Source organism: Gekko japonicus, unplaced genomic scaffold (assembly GCF_001447785.1).
Source record: "Gekko japonicus isolate JY-2015 unplaced genomic scaffold, Gekko_japonicus_V1.1 scaffold1485, whole genome shotgun sequence".
Lineage (NCBI taxonomy): Eukaryota > Metazoa > Chordata > Lepidosauria > Squamata > Gekkonidae > Gekko > Gekko japonicus.
This window is the reverse complement of record NW_015173176.1, coordinates 411,624-424,787: the sequence shown is the minus strand read 5'-3', so window position 1 is coordinate 424,787 and position 13,164 is coordinate 411,624. Positions and strand designations below refer to the sequence as shown.

The 13,164-nt window shown below is 44.7% G+C and overlaps 1 protein-coding gene across 1 annotated transcript in view; it reads left to right on the top strand.

Moving 5' to 3' along the window:
• Window positions 1–13,164, top strand: part of LOC107119936 (guanine nucleotide exchange factor VAV3-like) — a 70,050-nt gene that overhangs the window by 31,945 nt on the left and 24,941 nt on the right. The window contains exon 4 of the mRNA XM_015422563.1: window positions 11,135–11,271. Coding sequence (XP_015278049.1) covers window positions 11,135–11,271 — 137 coding nt within the window. The remainder of the gene's footprint in view (window positions 1–11,134; window positions 11,272–13,164) is intronic.

The window sequence follows — 13,164 nt, the reverse complement described above, 5'->3', positions numbered from 1 at the left end:
TTTTTACCTCAGAACACTGAGCTCTGCAGCTGACCAATCAAAGAGTGGGGGATGCAAGGAGGCAGCAGCCTGGCAGCTGCATAGGAATCCATGGGGGGAGCACATTTTACCCCTTTTGACCCACTTAGGGGTCGAATTTCTAAATATCCCTTTTTAGTGAGCATCTACGTCCTCGAATTTGGTGTTTCTAGGTCTAGCAGTTTGGACTGAGCGTTGATTTTACGGTGAGGGGACTTTCTTTTATATATATAGAAGCGCTGAAGACACATTGCTGCCAATGAAAATTCAGAAAAAGTTACAAAACCAAAGATTAAATACTGGGTATTTATCACACTGCATTGCCCCCCCAGTCGGAATAAAGAGACAGACACCAATATGGATTTAACAAGGGCCACTTTATTAATTATTTAATAACAACAAATACTAGCGAGGGGTTACCAGAAATGTACTGAGGAATATGACAGGTGTCAAGCTCCTGACCACCGTCATTTCCTTCTGGGTGATACACCTGCTCCGATCTCAAGCCACCGCAGGTAGCTTTCAAGCAGCAGCAGCGTGGCATGTTCAAGAGAACCCCGACCCACCACCCCAGAAGCTGCAAAGGCCCGCTAAGGTAGGCCGAGCCAGATTGTTCCCAGGAAGATCACCCCTTCCCAGCCTTGAACCACAAAGGCCCGAAAGCTGTTCCTGGAGGACCCTTTATTTCCTTTATAACCATGCCCTGGTGCTCACCATTTCCATCCTGATTGTGCTACCCCGCCCAACACTAAAGTGACCATACTATTTAACAGCCCGCCCCCCCCCAAGCCAGTAACCATCGAAGCCACCACCATCGTCAGTGCAAGGTAGGCAAAAACACCCTCATCCATAGGCCAAACTGATGGAGGTGAAAAATTCCTACCTGGCTCCGTGAAAAGGCAGCCGGTCAGACCTGCACTAAAATAGGGTGGGAGGGTGAACCGAGCTTTCCGACGGACTGGTGAGGTAGGGGGCAGGAGCCAAGCCTAAATAGGCTGGCTCTGCCCCCTGTAGGGCTCTTCTTCTTCATGCATCTCGCAGAGGCAAATCAGCCCTCCCCCGTCAGCGCAGGCTCGGCGGGGGTTGGGGCTTGCAATAGTTTCAGAGGGTTGCCATGTTGGTCTGCAGTAGAATGGCTAGAACAGTTGGTCTGCAGTAGAACCGTGTATCTGATGAAGGAAGCTTTGATTCTTGAAAGCTCCTACCCCTAAAATCTTTTTTGGTTGTCTAAGGCACTCTGGGACCTGTTATCTAGCTGTTTATTTATTACATTTATATTTATTGCATTAATATATTAAGGCACTTTAAGATATACATGTGTGTTAACCAATTGGTTCAGTTAATCAATTGATATTTTCAGCAGATACTTATTTTATATGTAAAGTACATTTGATTAAATTATCTCTGTGTATTACATAAGAAAGAACATCCTTAACTGGAAAAGAATTGAATCTTGCAAGCCACAACGACTTGTGGGTAAAAATTGCCAATGTCACCTATTCACAGCCAAACTAGATGATTCCATGTCCCCAAGTTGATCATGGGGATACAGAGCTGTTTTAGAATTGCTACAGGGCCCTGATCCTGCATGGGGATTTAATTCAGTTTCCAGAATCCTTTCTCTTTGTTTCTATGCTTCTTGCATTATTGTAATAAATACTTGATGAGATTAGCGGTCTTCAGTATAGATAAGATTATCTTGTAAAGCATGGGTGGTGCCAGACACTCCTCAAGGAACTGTTATATTGTCATGAACAGGCAATGTTATTCGACACTGTTACTTAAACCTTACCTGTAAGCTCTTGCCTCTTCATTTCAACTACTTGTAAGCTGGCAGGGAGGTTGTTTAGGGTTGAGGAAAAGGCACCCTCTATGTGCTTCACGTGTTCAGTGGTTGAGCATTACCGTTTAAATTAGTTTCTGCTGCTGAGCACTGCCAGTAATCATGACTGTACCAATGAGGATGGGTTTTGCACACTGAAGCAGGTTATCATAAAAAGAGACTTGCAGGATGTCTACCCTCATAGTCTAATGAATAACTGATCGATTAATTAGGGATTTTGTGAATTTCCTTTTTAGTGGTTGAAATGAACAATCCAGTAGTTGTTCCAGTTGCACGGGTACTGTTACTTTAAAATGAGAGTCTGGTCAAGTCACAGAGTTTTATAACATGAAATCATTGGTCATGCCGCTCCCCTCCCAAGTTTTATAGAAGTTTGGTAGTTCAGTTATGCATTGTGCTATTATACATTTACAATTTGCATGCATGAATGTATGGAAGTTATGGTTTGTTATTTTACCTGGGGGACTGAAGAGCAATTCTATAGTAAAACCAGTAGAAAGAAATGTTTGCTTAGTTCATTCCCATCTCATAATGCGTATCTGGTCTCTGCTTCTGATAAAGTAGAACAGTTTTCCTCCTTGTTAACGTGATCAGGCTGATGCATCTCCATTCTTTTGAAACTTTAAAAATCATGAATAATGCATATTACCTTCAGAATAGCTGGTTCTATATCCGTAATCAATATAGGCAATCTCTAGATGTCTGGATATGCTGAAATCTCAGGTGAGCCATGCTGTGCATGAGTCAGAAATTTTCCATTTACTTGGGGGAGCCTTAATACATGAGAGACATGGAAGAGGATGGATGCACATTGAGCATGGTGGGAGGAACATTTGAGGGTACTCTCTTTAAAAAGAAAAATGAAAGAAAATGAAAATAAAAATGCAAAACAATTTCCATAAACCAGCCCGAAATTCACTGCTATGGGGAACATTGTGTTTGTGTCTGCTGTGCTTATCTAATGGTCTTGAATATTTGCTCCACTAAAATTGCAGAATATACATTTTAACTTCTCTGATTATATATAAATACTTTGCATGATTACTTTTTAAAATATGAAACTGCTTTACTCATTATATTATGGGAAACCTATAGTGGATTTGCATGTTTATACATCTCTCTATATAATAATGCTGTTTTAAAGTTGCAACATTCCATGCACACCCATTGGCTGTGCAATGCCCTCCCTCAGCCATTGGCCCATCAGCCGCCACTCAAGAGTACTCGCATGCCATTGGCCGGGTGCTGGGTCTGCTCCTCTTCCCTGCCCACTGCCCCTTCAGCCACTCTGCCCTGTCAGAATTCCTGGCAAATGGCTTTCTGTCTTGACGAAGACACTTCTGCTTGCCTCCTATGTGGGAGTAACTTTTTTCTCAGTGGCTGTTGGTAAGTGTATCGAAATGGCAGTTGAAACAGTAGACCTCACTATCTTGTTGAAACATTTAAAGGCAGAAGTAGGTATCAAGGGATATGCTTTTGAGTAGTTTAAATTGTTCTTTATGACCGGACTCAAATGGTTGCTGTTGGAGACTAGTGGTAAGTGTGGGATTTGTCCTTCGTGGTTTTACAGGGTGCAGACTTACACACCATGCTATCAAATCTCTACGTAAAGCCCTTAGGAGAAATGATTTGTAGTTTTGTAATTGGATGTCATTAGTATGCTGACGACACCTGTGTCTCTCAATTCAAATGCAGTAACGGTCTTGAGCCACTGCCTGACTGCTGTGGTTAAATGGATGAACTCTGACAAAATGAATGTAATGCTGATTGGGAAGACTGAGATCTTGAAGGACATCATGCTTCCAGTTTGGTGTAGTCAGTTTGGTGTAGTGGTTAAGTGCGCGGACTCTAATCTGGGAGAACTGGGTTTGATTCTCCACTCCTCTACTTGCACCTGGCTGGATGACCTTGGGCAAGCGTAGTTCTGGCACAGCTGTTCTTGAAAAAGAGCAGTTTCTGTCAGAGCTCTCTCAGCCCCACCTACCTCACAAGGTGTCTGTTGTGGGGAGGGGAAGGAAAAGGAGTTTGTAAGCCGCTCTGAGACACCTTTGGGTAGTGAAGGGCAGGGTATAAATCCAATCTCTTCTTCTTCCCACTTTTCATCAGGTTCAACTGATCTTTTTTCACATGTTCAAGAGCCCAGAGGTTATACTGGACCCAGAATTACTGCCAGAGAAGCAGAATTAAAGCAGCCACAAAAAAATGCTTTCTTCCAACTTTGTTTGGTCTGGAAGATGGCTCCCTACCTTGACTCAGTCAATCTGGCCACGTGGTAACAATGAGACTAGAATACTGTAATACTCTATAGGTCTTCCTGGAAATCAGCTTAGAACCTCCAGTTAGTGCAGAATGTCACGGCTCAGCTATTATCAAGAACTAGGCAGTGCATGCGTAGGTCTCCCCTCAAAATCAACTCAAAATCCAGATAGTGCAGAATTCTGCAGCTCGGTTATTATGAGGAACTTGGTGGTGCATGTATAGTACACACATTCTGCAATCACTCCATTGGCTGTCTATTAGTTACTGGGCTCAATTGAAGGTACTGACTTTCACAAACAAAGCACTTCATGGTCTTGGACTCTCATATCTGCAGAACCAACTCTCTTCCTACGCCCCTCCCTGACAACACTGTTTATGTGAAGAGGGGCTTTACAGGTACCACCCTGCAAATGGGCAAGATCAACAACTGCCTGTACACAGATGCATTCTCTGTAGTGGCCCCCCACCCTATGGGATGGTCTTCATGAGAAGATTAGGAAGGCTCCCACATTTTTGGCTTTCTGCAAACTATGCAAGACAGACCTGTTTGGGAGGGAATTTTATAAATAGGTCTGCATCGAACAGTGGTTCAGGAAGACATTTTAATAGAGAGAACACAACTGCAGTCTACAGTACTAATATGTATTATCTGTTCTATTTTTTTTATCTTGCACTGTATTTCTACTTAAGTAATACATTTCTTGCATTTTTAATACTTGTGCCTTGTTTTCGTTGTCTGGAATCCTAAATCCTATTACATTGTTTATTATATGTCTCCTCATCATATTGATTGTACTGACTTACATTATCTAATCTGTGAGAAAGGTGGGCTAAAAACATAAATAAATAAATACATGAAATAAATATGTAGCAGTAGCATTAAATCTAGCATGATGCATAGATGACTTCACTTTTTAAAAAGATGACTGCATACACATAGCACACAAAGCGTCAGGCAACCACCTGAGTTTAAACTCCTGATTTTAAAAATTCTGGTGCCCCGCTGGCTTTGAGGGCAGAGAGCAGCAAATAAAGGAGTTGCAATAGCAGTCCCTGTTCCTTTGCTGTACCTTCCCATTTTCTTCCGGTCCTTTGCTTCCCGCAAGTGAACACTGCCTGAGCAGGCAGCTGCCGAAAGATTGGACAAATCTCTGTCTTTTGTGCACACACTGTAGCCTCGCATGTAGCAGTAGGTTAAAATGACATGCAAAGAACAAGTTAAACAGCTTTCTGGGCTATGCAGCTCAAGCATGCTCGCTAAATCAGGGGGGGGGGGGAAATCACAGTTATGGTTTTAATGGCAAAAATCCTACCTTAATTTTTAAATAATTTTAAAATAATTTTGGTAACCAGCCCCTCTGGTGCTCTGTATTTTTTCCTTCATTCTCTGTTGCAATTTTTTTTTTTTAAAAAAAGCTGAGTTTGGCAGCTTGTTTTTGGTCCTTTGGCAAGCTTAAGAGGCACATAACGAAATGCATTATTTCTGTTAACGTGAATGGATATTCTGTCACTGACATGGAGTAACAACAGAAGCTTGTCTTGTAAAAGCTGTCATCATATTACTTATATTTCAGCAGCAATTCCCGCAAAACAGTTTAAACTGAGATCATATCGCAGTCAGGTCAGTGGGTTAAGAATGACTCTGGAGTGTTACCACTTTCCTTGGCAGATCAGCATTTTCATCTTTGGTCAATATGCTCCTTGATGACTTTCAAATAAGTACGTGCAAGTTGTCTTGCATCTAGGTAGTAAACATTTGTCCTGAACTGGATGGCCCAGGCTAGCCTGATCTTGTCAGACCTTGGAAGCTATTCAGGGTCAGCCTTGGTTACTACTTGGATGGGAAAAAACCAGTGAAGTCCAGGGTTGCTACACTGAGGCAGGCAATGGTGAACCACCTCTGGGTGCTAGTTTTGGAGTTTCATTTCTACAGTTCTGATTTCACAAGTGATGTGTTCAGAAGTGAAAAATGATGAAATTAAGTAATTTCTGCTGCTTCAGGACCTTTCAAGACCATCTGTTAATTGTTCGCCAAATGAACACTTAGGGAATAAAATGGTCATCTAATAAAGCTGATGGGCAGTAGCTTCAGGACAGATAAAAGAAAATAATACTTTATACAGAGAGTGATTAAAATGTGGAATTCACTGCCAGAGGATGTAGGGATGGCTACAGGAATAAAAAGCTTTAAAAGGGGATTAGATAGAGTCATGGAGGATAAGTCTATCAATGGCTATCAATGACTGAGGGGAACCTCCACATTCAGAGGCACTAATCCTCTGAATCCCAGAGCCAGGAGGCAACATCAGAGGAAGGCCTAGGACTCTATGCCCTGTTGTTGTCTGTCCAGATGCACTGGTTGGCCACTGTGTGAGACAGGATGCTGGACTAGATGGAATATTAGTCTGACGGAGCAGAGGTCTTCTTATGTTCAGACATGTTCTTGTTTGTGTCTGCCACCTCCACACTCCCCATAGGGCCCTTCAGAGTGGGAGGAGGGGACCCTGGAGGTCTCTTCCAACTGTATGATTCTGTGAGTATGGTTGTGGGCAGCTTCACCCAGACACTGTTGAATCAGGGTGCCCATGCAGGGGCTGTGGAGAAGGAAATAGGGGTGAAGCCATACCTGAAGATGTGCCAGTAGTGACCTGAGACCCTGGTGGGCCTGGAGCACACCTCAGGAGGGAGATGGGGCTCAGACAGCAGTCCACACCCAGGTATAGGCAGGAGGAGGAAGTTAGCAGCAGCCCCCTCCTGGGCCCTGTGTAGGCTGGCAGAGTGGCTTCTTAAAACCTTGGAAGAAGATAGGACAGGAGAGGGCAGTGTCCACCTGAAGAGGCCTGCACCAGAAGAGACGGCTTTGGGAGAATCCAGGGTTAGCCTTGGGCCTGTGCCAGAAGAGAGGGCTTTGGGGGAGTCCAGAATTGGCCTGCCCCCAAGGCAGTCTAGGGAAGAACGGCCAAGGTGTCCCTTTGCAGCCAAAGGACTGGTAAGAGAGGGCTCAGAGTGGAGCTGAACCCTCCCCTCTTCCCTTGGGCTCACTAAAGAAAGGATGCTGGAGGGTGTACATGCTGGACTCCAGCATGCAGGAGTCATGGCCTGACAGTTTGTTTCCAGTAAGGTGCTGTTGCAAGGATATAGTGTGCTCCTGTATCATCGTTAGTGATGACTGACATAAATCCCCCCCCCATTTGTATAATGTGTTTTTGAGTGTTCAAATTATGTCATGTTTATTGACTTTCATTGGCTCATTCGCTTTCATTCAACCATGATTTGTTATTACAAGAATGAGCCTTGGAAACCCTTGAGCTCCCCAGCCCCTTTTGATGCAGCATGGAAATAAAGATTTTTGGGTGTGTAAAAAAAACAAAACAAAAGGGGGGGGAGAGATAGTTGTCATGTACAAACCACCAGTGATTTGCATCAGTGGAACAATTCTGTGTTCGTGGTGCAGCCCCAAATCTCCCTTCCTCACAGCTGCTCTTGGGGAAGTCAGAGATCTGCAGCTGGCAAAAGGCACCCTTTTTCCGTCCAGCAGATCCAAGTCATGGCTTTTTTCTTACCCACCTGCCCTGGTTTCCAATGCAGGATTAAAACATTGTGAACTAATGCCCTACTGCAGTACTTCTCAACCTTTTTGGTATGGTGACCAACACCAGGACTGGTCCAGGTTTGTTTTTTTTTTACAAACTATGACTTGGCACCCATCTGTTCCAGCATTCCATTTTCTTTAGCACCCAACCAGATGTTTTTTGAGAAACCAACAAAAACCACACAAAAGGGTGCATCTCCTCCCATTATGAACCCCAAGCAAGTGGGAGTTCATCTCCACCTCCTCTGCCAACTGGGCCAGAGCCAGTGTTGAGCAGGTGTGCTTGGGGGGTGCTAGGTTGAGGGGATATGCAAAGATGGCAGATGCCAGTGAAGAAGCTGGTGGCAAGGGGCTCAGTGCAGTACACAGCACGTAGAGAGCAGTGAAGCAATGTTTGAGCTCTTAAATTGCTAATTAAACTAAATTAAATGAGCTAATCTGCAGGGCCCCATGGGCTTTCGGGGAAGGAAGTCAGGGCTGGGTCTGCTATCTTGCAGCTGGATTCGGATTGATGCCAGGTCCTTGTCAGGGAGAAAGGGGAAGGTGAGCAGCACAGCTGGCTCCTGGCTCAAGTAGGCTGCCGAGATAGAAACGTATGTCAGTCAGAGGCCTGGAGCCCAGCTGACCCTGGCCAGCTTGGTGCCTCATCCCTGAGATGGCTGGCTAGAGAGGGGAGGAAATTAAAATGTCCCCAACAGTATTGAACTTGGAGTCAGATAGCAGCATCCTGACAGGAGATTCGGAGGCCAGGCACGGGCGGGGAGGGATGAGGGGGCATCCTCCTCCAGAGCTCTTTTTCTGCCGGCCACTCCATTCTTTTAATTCCCTCCCCCTTCCCCCCTCCTTTGGAACACTCAACATAGAAAAAAAAAGTCCCAGCCAGGAAACGGTGGGAGGCAGGTTCACCTCCAGTGGGAGAAGGCAAAAAGCCATTCACTCTCGAGCATGAAGAAGCAGTAGGCTTCCCAAGTCCCCCCGGGGGGCGGGGAAACCCCCACCCCAGAGGCCCGTTCCCCTCTGCCACCGGATCGGGCCCCGGGGGGAACTCCTCCCCGACATGCGTGTCACCTGGAAGTGACGCAACCACGCCAGGCACGCTGGGGGCGGGGCCATGGCCATCCGAGGGAAAACTCTATGGTTTCCCCTCGTATGGCCGTGGCCCCACCCCCAGCGTGCCTGGCATCATCATGTCACGCGCAACTGACGCTGGCCGGGAGCCCCCCACTCCTGACAAAAAATGACTTGGCAACCCTAGGCAGCAGCAGCATGGAGCGGGCTCAGCTTTTCCTCATCACAGGCCCTGTGCTCGCTGCCTTCTTCTCTCGCTGCTGCTGCCTCCCCCTTGGCTCTGTCGTTCCTTCCCCTTGCACGGCTGGGCAACTTTTCCTAATCAAGGGGGAGGATGAAAACAAGTGTGGTAAAGAGAGGGCATGGGGGCAGAGGTCATTTCGGGGGGATCGCGGGGGATCGCAGTTCCCCCGGGTGAGGTATGGGGGCGGGGCACATGACGAAGCCCCGCCCCCTGCTTCCAGTGCAAGGCCGCCGGTGGCGCCCGGACCGTTGGGGGCGGGGTGTGTGGCCTTATGACACACTTCTGGTGATGTCAGGAGGTGTGACCTTATGACACACTTCTGGTGATGTCAGGGGGTGTGGTATATGCTAATGAGTTATGCTAATGAGTTCCCCTAGCTCTTTTTCTACGAAACGACCCCTGCATGGGGGTACTGCAAATTCAATAGGGGGCACCACACTCAGTGCCCCACCACTGGCTATGGGCCTGTTCCCCCCTCATTATGGTCACAAATAGGAGGAGATAAGAATGTGAGAAAATATTGAGGAGGAGAGAAATATCCAAAGGGCAGAAGCAATCATTAGGGAGGGTGGCCTGCGACCCACTTTCAGAGGCTTTATGACCCACTTTGGGTCCCAACCCGCAGGTTAGGAAAACACTGCCCTACTGAACCCTTTCCCGCCTCCAAGGGTTGAGTTTTGAAGAACATTTCATTTCTTTTCCCACTTGCTTAACTGTATGTCTCCGCAAATATATTTTCTGAAGGGTTGCACTAGGGAAGAATTATCCTGAATATAGTTTAGAATGGCTTACATAGGCATTGTTGTTTTAACTGTGTATGGGAGAAACACCTTCGCTTATTTTAAAAGCTTGGATTCTTTTGGAAAAATAAAAGGGATTTTTGTGTCCCTGTGTGTATGCATTTGTGTGTAAAAGGAACACAGAGATCTGTGCTCCAGTGGGAGATGCCCTTTTAACACCATTAGAAAGGGCAGTACAGGCAACATAGAGTGCCCCAGCAGAGTGTTTCTTGCTTGTAGAGTCCAACTGAAAGGTTAAATTACTGTGTAAATTCAATAACACTTAAAGAAAAATGAGATTTTTCTTTTCAAATGATTGTATCAGAAACGTGGCATGGGTTGTGATTCCAGTTGTCTTTGGACATGTTTCCTTTTCAGGGAGATGCTTGAGTCAGACTGATGCAAGTCGGTGGAATTTCTCTCTATCAGTGTCCAATGTGTTACTTAATCGCATCTATCACTTTTTTTGGCTCTAAAATTAGAAAGATAACCTTAAGATATAAATATTTTATAGCACCAAAGCTGTGTACACTCTCAGAAAAGGATGAGCCGCCATGGTGATGAAATTGACTATTGCCTCAAGAGGGAATTAATAGGAGGACAGGACTGAGCTGATGAAAAAATTGATTCTTTTCCATTAAACTGTACGTGCTGTGCTTTTATGAACTAAGCAGCAGCCTAAAGAAAATTTTTTCTTGAATAATCAGAAAGAGAGAGGGAGAAGGGAAGGCAAATGGAAAAGCATCTCCTCCTTTTATCACTCAGTTCATATGTCAAGTACAATAAGATGTTGAAAGATGTTTAACTGTTTCTTCTTCCCCACTCTAAACTACTCATTAGATGCAATACATTTATTTAAAACACTGAAATGCTAGATTTTCCCTTAGGGTTCATAACTGGAACCTTGCTTTATTTATGTGCTTATCACTGTACATGCCAGCGTTATTTTTGTATGGCAAATGGTCTGCAAAGTAGCTAACAGTTGTTAAATAAAACATCAATTAAATGTTACATCATAACCAGAAGGAGACAACAAAACCCGCAGTGTAACACTAAAAGGCCTTGTGGAACAAAAATAATTGAAAAGCTTGATGGCATGGATCTGGTAAATTTTCTTCAGGAGATAATTCCATAGACTGGGGGGCCATTTCCAAAAATATACTGTTTCTGGTGGATAACAACCTTTTCTCCAACGCTGGTAGCAGCAGCTGTAGAACTAGACTCAACGATTACTTTTTGGAGGGTGGGGCATCACATGGGAGACGTTTTCCCTGTAAATTTTATTCCATGTAACTAATCTATGATTATTATTTTTTTTTTTTTAAAAACAGGCTTACCAAAAATGCAGGTAATTAGAAACTACAGCGGAATACCCCAGCCAGCACCACATGATGGCCCTCCACTACACATCCAGACTGGGGACATAGTTGAACTCATCAGAGGAGATGCACACAGTCTCTTTTGGCAGGTAGAATACTTAACACAGGAACAATTTTGTTTCATTTGATGACGGAACTGGTGATATTGTTGACTTGTGTAAAGAGCAGCCCAGCTTCTCCTCAGATACTCTGAATCTTGGAGCCCAATCATTGATGATGTCTAAGTGATCACCTCATTGTGGTCCTGTACAAGAAGACAAGGTTCCTACTGGGCCATGTTGGACATCTTCCTAACCTTCACTCTAGATCTAGACTAAACTATGAAAGAACTTTAGCCAGGCAGTGGATTGCTAGAAGATAGCCAATAAGTTCTCCATCCTCCATTTTATCATCACAAACAATCCTGTGATACAAGTTAGACTTAGAGAGAGAATGATTGGCAAAAGGTTACCCAGGTAGCTTCATGGCTGAGAAGGGATTTGAACTTGGGTCTTCCTCAGTTCCAGTGGAGTAACCGCTGCATGTCATTGTTTCCAGTGACTTTCTACACCTCCCGTTTTGGTCACCAGTGCTGCCTTCCAGTGTGATACAATGCTGTTTTGGGAACACTCAGCTTGCTTGCTGGGTTCACTCCTAGCCAAATTATTATTGCTAGGCTTTCTGACATGCCTGTTCTTGAAGGGTTCATTCTCTCTTCACGGCACACCTAGATTGGAGGCAGACAGGCCTGGGCAAGGTGACATAAGCAGTAGAAAATTCTCCACTGTTTTGTGGAAAATATTTTGATCATGTTCCTTCATCCCTGAAGTGTTGGTGTTTTTGGGAAACACTTACTTTATGATATTTCAAGAGAGTGTAAAACTTTAGCATTCATTCCTACTTGTACCATTCCTAGACTTTCCATGTGTACTAGAATATTGAACAAAGGTGACCTTCATTTTCTCAATTTCTGCCACTTACAGGTTCTTTAGAATTCATGCTGAGCAAACAAAATTGTTTGACATTTTTGTTACCATTTGATCAGAACACCTATTACCTGTTCCTGCCTTCTATGCAGATCGTACTCTAAAGTATAAACAGTGCTAAAAGCCCAGTCATTAAAATGTTTATTTAGTAGCTAAGGCTAGAATCCTAATCACACTCATTTGGGAGTAAGAACCATTGAACTCAGTGGGATTTACTTTGGAGTGTACTGCACTGCTTAGTTCAGAGATTTTAATGGGATTTGTTCCTAGTAAGCATATTCAGGAGATCAGCCTTCATCAGTGTCCAAAATTTCCGCCCCCACACCAAAACGAGAGCAGAACGCAATATGAAATATGTGTATGTTTTTGGACAACCCAGAGAAACATGACAACTGCCCAAAGGACCTTGTGCAATTGCAAAGAGATCCTGCAGAGTAAATGTTGCATCACACATTTTCTGCTATATATCCTGGCAGACCTGGAAGCTTATCTGTAGAGTAAAGATCTCACCATTTTGCTCTGTACAAATTCAAAATAAAAATATCCCACATCTAAAAACAAAAGACAGCCTGTACTTCAAAGGCCTAATTTTGCTACTGTGCTTTGAATGAGTGTCTGTAAATTCCACTGAATGCACCAAATTATTGCTTTTCATTGCCCTCCCTTTTTTCCCCCCAAGCTTCAGTATGAAATTTACTGTTTACAAAAGGGAGAAATGCACAGTACTGGCATGAGTCAGTCTCTTTGCTTCATTCTGGAAAGCTTTCCCTTAGCAAAAGCAGGGCTAATTTCCTGCTGGAGGGTCCCGGAGGAGCGCTCTGGCAGAAATGAGCTCAGGCCCCACCCCCTCTTGAGGGGGGAGAATTAAATCCCTGGCTTCCCTGTGTGATCTTCTCTGAGTGCCCCGCAGCCCAGGCTGGCTGGAGACAGGAAGGGAGATGGGCAGACATGGCCCTCCTTTTCCCCTTAGCCTCTCCGCTTTTGCGGAGAGACTGGGGGGGGGGGGTTTAAATGCCT